Consider the following 12,356-nt stretch of genomic DNA (forward strand, 5'->3'; position numbering starts at 1 on the left):
CAAGCATTCTGAATCAATGGAAGCTCATCCCAGTCATTTGGTTGTGATTTGCACGTCTCCAACAGTGAAAAGCCTTTCCTTACTTAAACCTCTCTGAAACAGAAGGCTTTGATGGGTGGACATTCTCCTCCATAACCGAGGGATAGGGGATAACGTATTATAGTACCGGGTGTCCTGCGCTCTTTTCACATTTCAATCTCCGCTGGGGGTGTTTGGCGACGTAGGAGGTCCGGTTGTTTTGTCGCTGCAGGATTCTGCACAAGACAAATGTATAGAATGTATCTGCACTGGAACAGATGGGATGGAGGACGAAATAGCAGAGTTCTCTCCCTCTCAGTTTTCCTCCCTGATTTGATCATCACCAGCTTCATCCCTACAGATACATTTTAGCCCTCCACAACAACCCAATGACATGGCGTTTGCAGCAAAGATATTGCAGGAGGAGGGAAGGAGAGGTGGATGGATGGAGGGAGGGAGGGTCGACAGGGAGAGGAGGAGACTAAATGACGAGGAGCATGTTCAGCATCCATGAACAGGGAATGTCGAGGAGAAAGGAGCGTATGGTCCCATAGGATTGGGGGTGGTTTCGCTGAGTTTGCTGTTGGAATACTGATACAGGCCACAGAGTATTCCCTCCCTCCCTCCCTCCATCCCTACACTCTTAGAATAAAAAGGTGCTATTTTGAACCTTCTTCGGCTGTTCCCATAGGAGAACCCTTTGACGAACCCTTTTTGGATCCAGGTAGAACCCTTTTGGGTTCCATTTATGAACCCTTTCCAGAGGGTTCTACATGGAACCCAAAAGGGTTCTACCTGAAACCAAATATGGTTCTACCTGGAACCAAAAATGGTTCTCATATGGGGACTGCCGAAGAACCCTTTTGGAACCCTTTTTTCTAAGAGTGTACTCTCCATCCAACCGGTTGACTGCACACTGTCACACTGTACACAAACAGCTCCAGAGCACAAGTCATAATACTAACTGAACAGCATCCCTAGACACAACCCAGTCATAATACTAACTGAACAGCATCCCTAGACACAACACACTGCTGTATTTCAGATAGAGGACACCTAGATATAGCAAAACAATGCATCAGTATACTGATTCAAAATAAGAACACACACAAATACTTACAGATCCAAATATTACACATTACCAAAAATATACTAAGACACCGAATACTACCACAGCTATCCCTAGACAAACCGTAACAAACGAAACGAAAGCTGCCATGGGGATTATCCTCCAAATTTGTGCTAATGCCCAGACACAACACAGTGTGCTGTGTTGCACTAAACATAACAAAATAAACTATTATTATTCTCACTATCAATCACCTGTACGTTCATCAAAGATAATCAGTCCCTCCAGGTTTTCACTGGGATTTTTTGTGATATTTGCGGGCTAAGATATTTGATTTAGCTTAAGCAATTCTGACATTTTCCAATGCAATATGCAATGATTTTGTCTAATTTATCGCGAAACAACGCTGACGAGGGAAAATGTTTGTTGACGTGTGGCTTGATTGAACCATATTATGCATTAAATGTGCGGTGATTGGTTGAAATTGCGAACCCTCTTTTTGTACTGCGGTGATGGGTCAGTTTTATGCAATAATATTGCGACGATTCAAATGTTTTATGTGGAAAATAGTGCAGTGATTGGTCAAATTTGCAAGCTTTTGCATTATATGCAGGGAATTGTTGATTTTTCAAAAACATTTGCAATCGCGGAATCCAGTAGGGACTGATTGATGGCATGTAAAGTGGTAAGATAAAAGGGGTTACGGGGGTTATCCACCAACAATATGCTGATGCTCTCTATTATTATCATACATTGTTTGCTGTTAGTAATGGTGTGCTGAAAGTGACAGAAATGTGTAATAATAGTGATAATTGCATAAATTCCAGTGCATAGATATTTGCAATAGCATACAGTAGGCCCCTGTACCATTCTCCCGTGACACTGCCTTCTGGTTGGCCATAATCGTCTCATCATTGTATCACCTCACCTTTGACCCTCCTATGATTGATGCGCCTGTACAGGGGGGAGGGGCTTCCTGAGGTTCATTATGAATACAGACTCCAGACAGAGCCTGCGTCGCTACAGTGGTGGTGGGGGATGGCGCCGGACTACGGGTACTCCCTCAATGTCATGTGAAAGTGATACTAACCACCTCCCTTACACTACAGTGCCTCTCTCTCCTCCCCCTCCCCTTCAGGCACAGTGGAGTGTTCCAATATTGTCTGTTTATAAAAATAAAACAACCACTGCATCATTTTTAGGGTCTGTTCTAATGCGGTGGAATTGCGTCTTTCCTTCCTTCCTTGGAGTGGTCATGTATGATAGGGACATGATAGGGTAGGGGACAGTGTGGTTTCCACTACTTTGCTTTCACCAAGTGATTAGGAGAAGAATAAAGATGCAAGTATTTCAACTAGGTCTTTGGCTATATTAGCTAAAGATGAGTTTGTGTCGACTTCAAACCCATGACTACCATTTCAGAGATGCCATCCATCATTCACTGCCTGCAGCCTTTTTCTTGAAAAGACCGAAGACCCCCATTTGGCTTGAATGATTGATCACATCCATTGAGTGTCATTTAGCCTGCCCATCACTAATACTAAATCAATATGTCTATTGATGTGTTGGAGACTTACCTCCTGGTGTTGGTGAGTTAACCCTTAGGCTTTGAGTTGTGCTTGGTGTTCTATCCTCTGCTCCATCCTCTATTCTCGTGGTGGTGTTCGCTCCCGGTCGTTCCTCCACAGGCCCGGCTTTGGCCTCGGAAAAACCCAGGTCTGGTGAACTCAGAGTTTCGGTGACCGTGGCCTCTTTAGCTCCAATGTCGGTGCTTATGATCGAGGCCAGCCATCTTGTGGTGACCCTGGTTTGTGGGGACGTGGGTGGGGTGCCAGAGTCAAAGGGTTGTCTGGTCAGTGTGGTCTTCACCTGTGTTGGATTGACGGTGATCCTTGGTGGAGTTGTGACCAGGGTTGTGGGGACTGTGGTTTCTGGGGACGTCAGGAGTGGGACAGAGGCTGTGAGAGGGTCACTCTTGGAAACTAGTTCATCTTGGCTCTTTGTTTCCTTGGGGAAAGGTTTAGTGGTGACACTAAACGTTTGGGCCGTTTCTGGTGACAGGTGTGTGTGTGTTATTGTCTGTGGCAGTGTGTTTGTGCTGGTGAGACTATCTGAGGATATATAAACCCCCTGTGACATAGAAACAGAGGATATGGAATCTAAGACAGCGGTTATAGAATCTAAGATATCTTTGGTGTTTATTTGTGTGCTCTTGTTAGGAGTGACTGTCTGTGGGTTTGTTACCATTCTTATCTCAGTGGAGCTGGGGTGATTTTCAGTCCAAGAGGTGATGGTGGAGGATTGAGGGGTTTTAGAAATACTCTCCTCCCCAGACCCTGAACGTCCCGATGAATTCTCAGGCTTCATTCGTCCCTCTGTTGGTCTCTCTGTTGGTCTCTCTGTTGGTCTCTCTGTTGGTCTCTCTGTAGGTCTCTCTGTTGGTCTCTCTGTTGGGTTGTCCATCCTTCTCTTGGGCTTTATCAGTCCCTTTGACGGTCCCTTTGTTGGTCCCTCTGTTGGTGTGGTCCTTTGGGGCCCTACATTCTTAGTCTGTGACTTCCCTCCCCACAGGTTGAGCGAAGAAAACGGAAACGACGGCGCAGCCGGGAGTGATGGGAACATGGACAAGCTGAGCTGCTTTGGCAAGGACCAATAGGACCCTCCCTTACTGGCAGGCAGTCCTGTCGGCTTCGTAATATCCACCTCTTCGTCCGCAAACACCGTCATGTGGAGAAGAATGGCGAGGAGAGAGCACCTTAAACACAAAGCCATCATCCGGCGAAGACGAAGCATGTTGCCGACAGTGAAGCGGAGCGGTTAGTTAGGCACCGGTCACATACTGTCCTCCATTCTCCGAGCCCCTTAGGGCACGTTGGCTCGCTCTCCTGTGAAGTGACCTAAAAGACAGACGCACACAGGACATTGAGTGACATACTTTCACTTTGTAACAGTACAGTTAGTTTGACTTGATACAAGGATATGTGTCGTTGACCCGAAATGTCTCTGCTGGCTTGTTTTGGGGAGTTTTCTGCTCTGTTTCTTTTAGTGCTTGACCTGATTTTTGTCTGTTTTTCCAGAGAATATATTATATCACATGTTGATGAAACTGTGCCACCCATAATAAAGCATGGCAGCCATTAAAATGGACTGCTGAAGTTAGCAGGCTGGAAAAATTGCCACAAGAACGACGGTATTATTGGACACATACACTTAGTGGTTTCAGATTCTGCGGTCAGTATTTGTGTTAGGAAGTTATGTGTTATTCATATGTATACTGGGTAAGAGTCTTGGGACAACCAAACATGAAATATACTGCTGACCAAACACGAAAGAGACTAACTGACCAGTTGTAATGTATTTTCTCAGCACTTTAGTTAGCGCTAACTTTTACGTAATGTTGGGTGACTCTGTGTGTGTGTGTGGTGGGAGAGCCTCCGTCCTCTGTATAGAAATGGAGGGGGAACTCTTTTCTTGGAGGGGAGGAACGGGTGGTTCAAAGTCTCTGCCCAGTTGCCTCAGTGAAGAGATTGGAGCACCGATGGAATTTTCCATTGAGAACAACCTGTTGCTTTAGTTGTGTTTGAACCCCACCTCCCTCCAACTCTCCCCTGCTTTCTTTCATTCCCAGTTAGATTTTTTTCTTTAAAACAGTGAGAAACCCTCTGTTTATGTGAGAGTGTGTTTTCCTGTAATGAGAAAATAACATCAGTATTGAAGACAATCAACCAGTCAAGCCCTCACTTTTCCTCTCTCCTTCTCTTCATTTAGCTCTTTCCTTCTTTCGCTTTCTGTGCAAATATCTTCCTCTTTCTTTTTCATCTCTCACACTTTTTCAGTACCTCCCCCTCTATCTCCTTCATTCCTTTACACCTCTCCATCTGTTTCCCCATCTCTCTCTCTCTCTCTCTCTCTCTCTCTCTCTCTCTCTCTCTCTCTCTCTCTCTCTCTCTCTCTCTCACACTCTGTCACTCTGTCCTATGCTATATCATGCCCTCTCTCTCTGTTCAAGTGTAGCTCATAACACACACAGATCAATTACCTTTTAATATCACTATCCTAGGCCTGATCTCCCCGCAGGACATTCAGGGACTTGACCCTCTGTCTGTGCCCCATGTAGTGTTGACCTAAGTGGGCCTCACTACCTCTCTGAGCCTGCCTGGGGGTAGTTGGCTGGATACTGAGACATGTGTACTGGTGCTGAGGGGCATACTCAGAAACATACAACTGCCCACACATTATTGCCTTGTATTAGGACTCCATTGAGGAATAGTTGTATTTAGACACCCACCCACGTCCACCCACACACATAGTCATGAGTGTGTGCAGCACACATACACACACCAAAGCCCCCAAGATGTAAAAACCTTTTTGTCAGAGTTTGTTCATTCTTGGTGTGTTACAGAAAGGCAAATAAACGGTACTTAATGCCGTCTTTGTAGAAAATTGAGATATTTGTTGTGACATTCTGTTCTTTAGAAGAAACACATTGCGTTTTTAGTTTCACGCTAAACCATTTCAATTAGCTATTAAGCTTGAGAAAAAACTATGCCTCTGCCCTGATTGTGTTTTTGTAAAATTTGACGCATATCGATCAATTATTTACACAAGGGGGATTATATATAATTTAGTTTGGCTAACATTCTCCAATTTCACTTTCCTCACTATCAATTACACGTGCATGCCAGCGTCCTGTGTCAGTCAGAGGATTAAATGACTAATTACTGTCTGTGCCTTTCATAGAGAGCAGTTAAATATACCCCCCCCCCCCCCACCCTCACCTACATGCTAAAGCTTATATACAGTAGGAAGCTAGACAGCCCATTTTCAGATAACAGGGGGTTGGAGTTCTCAGGGTCAGATATTCTCACACGTAATCTTAGATTTTAATATGATTTTATGTACATGTCTATCATCCTGCCATGTGAAAATGTCAACTGCACACCACTTAAAACACAGGAAATCTAGATTTGAATTTGTTTGCCTCTGTTTAGTCCTCAGTTTTAGCGCACTTGTCGTCCGTTGTAGCAATGAAATATGTACGTCTGTTAGGGAGGCCTTTGTCTTTCCTGACATGCAGCAGAACAAGTGGAAAGAGAGAATGAGAGAGAGTAATAAAATAAGATAAACGTGTCTGTGGGGAAATTTACAAGCCTTCGCTTTCTTCACTGGCGTTTTGTTCCACTGCCCCTGACAAAGACAGGTCCTGGCCCACTGCACTGTGCTCAATGGAGCAGAGAGAGAGAGAGAAAGAGAGAAAGAGAGCAAGAGGGTGTGGAGGGTTGGAAGGGGAGCGGGACAGGGGGATATAGATGGAGGGAGAGAAAGAGGGTGAAAGAAATATAGATAGTGGGAGGAGAGGAGATATAGAGAGAGACGGACAGACATTGACATGTTGCATTCTGACTTCATGAGAGTCCACTAACTCCTTTCTAATCTCAAATGCTTCACTCAGTCTATTGCTAAATCTCTCGTTTAGTGTGTGTGCATGAGTGTGTATGTGCGTGCTTGTATGTGTGAGTGTGCGGCGTGCACTTCCATATGTGTGCGTGTACCCTCATCCACTCTCTTAACCACCACCCATCACCATGCCAATCACATCCAATCCTTAAACACTTTCTCCATAAGGATTATCATCATTATTCTGCCATCACCCTATCTATCATTTACATTTACATGAATCTCCAGGACAACGGCTTCAGTGGTCTGCTGTGCGACCGCTGTGGTACTGAGAGGATAGAGATGGATATCTGATTGGAGACCGGGCCTTCAACAGCCTTTTTGCATGTTACACTAATGAAGTAATAGAGAGAGAGAGAGAGAGAGAGAGAGAGAGAGAGAGAGAGAGAGAGAGAGAGAGAGAGAGAGAGAGAGAGAGAGAGAGAGAGAGAGAGAGAGAGAGAGAGAGAGAGAGAGAGAGAGAGAGAGAGAGAGAGAGAGAGAGAGAGAGAGAGAGAGAGAGAGAGAGAGCAGAGAGAGACAGAGAGAGACAGAGAGAGACAGAGAGAGACAGAGAGAGACAGAGAGAGACAGAGAAAAGAAGTCTGAAGTGTGTTTAAATGGTTTTCTGCTGGATTTGATTCCCAAATGGAGATGGCTTGACTCTGGGCGACACCACTTATATTTAACAGCCACATGAAGGCACTGGGATCGATGTTTCACGCTCCTTGGTAATGGATTGATTTACGTTCCCGCAAGTCTCAGATTTTCTGAAGTGTGTGTGTTTGTACAGTGTCTTCAGAAAGAATTCACACCCCTTTACTTTTTCCACATTTTGTTGTGTTACAGCCTGATTTTAAAATGGAATACACTGAGATCTTGTGTCACTGATCTACACACAGTCACCATAAAGTCAAAGTGAATTTCGTTTGTATAAATTTTTTGCAATTAATAAAACATTTAAAGCTGAAATGTCTTTAGTCAATAATTATTCAACGCCTTTGTTATGGCAAGCCTAAAGTTCAGGAGTAAAAATATTTTTCAATACATTTGCTAAAATGTCTAAAAACATGTTTTCACTTTGTCATTATGGGGTATTGTGTGTAGATTGGAGAAAATAATAATATATTTAACCTATGTTGAATTCAGGCTGAAACACAACAACATGTGGAATAAGGAAAGGAGTATGAATACTTTCTGAAGGCACTGTATGTGTGTGTGTGAATGTGAGAGTGTGAATCTGCCTGTGATTAACTGTAATATAATAATAATATTTGGTGGGTGCTTATATTTGTCCTATTTCATGGAAATTTGTTTTTGCATATCCCAACTCCCTGAGACACCCTCAGAGAGTGGGGTCATGGCCACAGTCTGCTATTATCAACGGCGACCCTGCAGCAATTAGTTAAGTGCTTTGCTCAAGGGCATAGTGACAGATTTGTCACGTTGTCCGCTCGGGAATTCGAACTAGCAACCTTTCAGTTACTGGTCCAACACTCTAACCACTAGGCTACCTGCCACCCCGTGTGCGTGTGCCTTCCTGCATGTGTGTGGGGATGAGTGCGAGTTGGAGCGTGAGGAGGGCTATATTTACGAAACCCTGATACCCCAGTCTCTATGGCTTCATCCTATCTAGCTCACTTCACTGGCCTTGGGTCTGGCCAGGAATGTCAATAAAACAGACTCAATCAAATTGGCCACTTCACCTTGCGCTAGAAAGGATTTATTCAATCATGTGGATGGCCGACACTTCATTTCAAGATGAAAACATTATTATCTCAAAGTATACTTTATGGGCCAGTTTCCCAGACACAGATCAAGCCTAGTCCTGGACTAGAAAGCACTTTCCCTGGAGAATCTCCATTGCAAGTTATTTTTGGTCCAGAACTAGGCTTGATCTGTGTCTGGGAAACCGTCCCTATGCATAATACTCTTGGTTTCCTTCCCATCCTGGCGATTGTTGAGAAATGACGAGACATTATTATCCAAATGAGGAAGAATTTAATCCTACGGTTGACTGAATATTAAGATTTTTCCTCAGTATTTCACAGTACAGTATGTCTAATATTTGCATACTGGTACACTTGATTTATTGTATAAGTATTTCATAAGGTAGTAATGATCAAATATATTATTCTAAAAGCTAGACTATTTAAAAACAAAAATGTTCACAATGTTTGCCCTGATCAGTTTAATCGATCAGTGTATCCAAGTATGAAATTGCTTCTTGAGGATCTTGATGTTTTTACAATGTTACTCAGATAATGATTTAGACGTAAAACAAGGGGATCCACACTAAAGTCTGGCAGCCCAGATGTTGTTGACTTAGAGTGAGGAACTACAACCATCTAATTTTCCACATCCCTGCTTGTCTTTCTGAAACCAAGCTAGCCAATGTTTGGCAATCCTTATAGGAAAATACCTGGTGTTATATATAATTGAAGCTTGAATGCATCATAGTCCGAATTGAGGTCATTTCATTCCAACTTCAAATCCAATCCATGAGTCGGATAAAATCTTAATTGAAAAGAATGGGAAATTCTTCTATTCATACAGGGTCAGTTGAATTGAGTTGAGATGGAGTTGACCGCAACCCAACCGTGGGTCATGTAAATCCCAACCTCGACGCAGGGCAGATACAGTATGTCAGAGAATGGATTTGTCATTGCTGGGCAGTCACGGTCAATAGTCCCCAGTGTTTATTGACCGTGACCACTCCTGTGTCCTGGTTTACCTTCTGGTCAGAACAGCAGCCAATCAACAAGCTAGGATCCAACAGGTTACGTCTGAATCAGGACTGACCGTGTCCAAAGGAGTCATACTCATCACAACTAGAGGAGCCAATACCCCCCTATTTCATCTAGTGGTAGTTAAATCAGTATGGTATACTGTAGGTATCACACTAAAATGAACAACTAAACACCACATTTTGCCATCTGTGTTCTATCAAATGAATTAGGTTAATCTCGGATCATGACTGAAATTGGCTCGATTAACATTAGTATCTATGTAAGAACAGAACCTGTTTATACTTCCCAAAGCATTATATTAAATCTCAGGTATTCACCTAATCTGAATACCGTTCCCCCATGACGTGTCCTCCCGAGTGGCGCAGTGGTCTAAGGCTGCCACTGCGCCACTAGAGATCCTGGTTCGAATCCAGGCTCAGTCGTAGCTGGCCGCGACCAGGAGACCCATGGGGTGGCGCACAATTGGCCCAGCGTCGCCAAGGGAAGGGGAGAGACTGGCCGGCAGGGATGAAGCTCAGTTGGTAGAGCATGGCGTTTGCAACGCCAGGGTTGTGGGTTCGATTCCAGTATGAAAAAAAAAAATGTATGTAGTCACTAACTGTAAGTCGCTCTGGACAAGAGTGTCTGCTAATTGACTAAAATGTAAATGTATTCAACCTGCTTGATCATAGATCCTATGTTCATCCAACCTTTCTCTGGAATCCCATTTACTACTGACAGAGTGAACTATAGCCTACCTGCCTGTTAATACCTAGTTATTAGAACATCACACTAACGTTTGTTTTAGCCTTTGAGTCAATGAATGTGGTGAACCTGCCTATGACAAACGGCACACACTCAGACACCAGCGTTCCACTGACGTCTTGCTAATGGCGTGATGTGAGGGGCTTTACTAGTCTGCTATGCTGCTGTTACCAGAGTTCTGCTACACCTGATCCTAATGGCACATATGTGCCTTACACTAACCCCCCACACAGACAAGTGCACACAGCTACACTTGCGCAAAAACACACACAGTAGCAAACGCTTGCCATGGCAACCCCTGTCACATCTGCTTCAGTTCAAACACATGCTGCACGTGCACACGCACACACACATACAATCATGCTATAGAGGATGCTTTTTATAGACTGCAATACACACACGTACAGTATCCACTGGCGCACATGATGACATGAATTTCTACGGTACACATACACACATTCATAAATTCATCAGAATGTACACACACACCTATGTAGACAAGCAATCCCAGGCATACATTAACACAGGCACACACACACACAAACACACATACACAGTCACACACACACACACTGCTGTCTGTGGCTGTGCTGCAGATTTAACCCAGATGGATTCCTTCAGCTCCCTCCACTCCTCCTGATGCTGGTCATCAGCCTCAGCCGCTGCCTCAGTGTGTGTGTGTGCCTGTGTTAATGTATGCCTGGGATTGCTTGTCTACACAGGTGTGTTCGTGTGTGTGTTTACCTACAAAGGCTGTAATAGAAGAGTGTGTGTCGTGTCATCTGGAGAGATTGAGCAGCTGAGTCCACACCCACAAATGTGAGCTTGTAGAAATGGTGTTTTTCTGTATGTGTGTGTGAGTGTGTCTACCTATAAAGGCTGTAGATGAGTGTGTTGTCTCGGTGACGGTGTGTGTCCTTCTCTAACAGCTCTTTAACCCCTTTTCTCTATACACGAGGATCATAAATTACACGAACACACACACACCATCGTAAGTGTTCAGAATTTAAAAAAGAGCCACTCACCCAACCACAAGTGAAGGGAAGAGATTGTGAATCCACTAAAGCCAGCAGGGAGCTGCAGCAGAGAACCGTCTCCCTGTGTGTGTGCCTGTGTGTGAAATTGAGTTCCAGGCACTCACTCTCTCCTATTCTCTCTCTCTCTCTCTCTCTCTCTCTCTCTCTCTCTCTCTCTCTCTCTCTCACTCACTCACACTCCCTCTTGTACTCTTGTTGGCTCCCTCTCTCTCTCCCTCCTATTCTCTCTCTCCCTCTCGTACTCTTGTTGGCTCCCTCTCTCTCAATCTGTCTCTTCTCCCTCCCTCTTTCTCTCCCTCCCGTCTCTCTTTCTGCCCCTAACCCCCTGCATAAGTAGTCCAGTGTGAAGCTCTGTGACAATGCCTGTGGTCACACCTCACTGAGCAAATTGTTCATTAGCAGAGTCTCTCTACAGTGTGGACACTGGCCACTAGACAGTTAGATGGGCAAGAATGTCTAGTACACTCAATCCCACACACTTACAAGTACACAACAGACACAAATGTATTAGCAAGCTAATGTACATTCACACAAACTTTGACAGTATACTTTATTGCACATAATCACACACACACACACACGTTATGTTCTTCTATCCTCGTGGGGACCTAAAATTAATTTCCATTCAAAATCATATTTTCACTAACTCCTAACCCTTACCATAACCCAAACCTTAACCTGTAACCCAAACCCTAAACCTAACCACTAACTCCTAACCCTAATTGTAACCCTAAACCCCTAAGCTTAAAATAGCCTTTGTCCTAATGGGGACATGGGAAATGTCCCCACGAGGGAGAATTTTTACTTGTTTTACTATCCTTGCGGGGTCTGCTATCCAGTTGCAAACACACACACACCACACTAAACCCTCACATTATGTCATGCCTCCAGGTTTGTGAAGTTCACCTTTGACATGCTTCAAAGTGGTCCATTTCTCAAATTCTGGCCACCATATCTTTGATGCCAATCTGAGATGTCCAATCAGAAATGTTATTGTGCTCACAGTGAAGCCCAAAATTCCCCAGATGATTGTTCCTGTCCCGTCTATAGATCCCCAGGAATTTACCAAATATAGAAACAATCAGAGAGGTTCCCAGCCAAAGGACACCTAATTTCCTGAACGGCGAGGTCTCGACCATGCTGAATTCCTTCCTGGTTCGTTCCATTGGTCATATTATTGTCTCAATAACGGATTTGACCTTGAGCCTCCTTTCTATTCTTAACACTTGACTTTTGGCCTGGCGTAATATGAGGTGCTAGTTCCATTCCAGTTATGGTAGTAGCTTAGAGGTCTCCTAAAAA

The 12,356-nt window shown here is 44.1% G+C and overlaps 1 protein-coding gene across 1 annotated transcript in view; it reads right to left on the bottom strand.

Annotated features, from left to right (window-relative positions):
• Positions 1-3,880, bottom strand: part of LOC311140105 (proline-rich transmembrane protein 4-like) — a gene marked incomplete at both ends in the record, with an annotated part of 10,958 nt that extends 7,078 nt beyond the window's left edge. Inside the window, one exon of the mRNA XM_084175042.1 lies at positions 2,665-3,880. Within this exon, the coding sequence (XP_084031168.1) occupies positions 2,665-3,880 (1,216 nt within the window). The remainder of the gene's footprint in view (positions 1-2,664) is intronic.
• Positions 3,881-12,356: the final 8,476 nt, after the last annotated feature.

Source organism: Coregonus lavaretus (assembly GCF_964263955.1).
Source record: "Coregonus lavaretus genome assembly, chromosome: 13".
NCBI lineage: Eukaryota > Metazoa > Chordata > Actinopteri > Salmoniformes > Salmonidae > Coregonus > Coregonus lavaretus.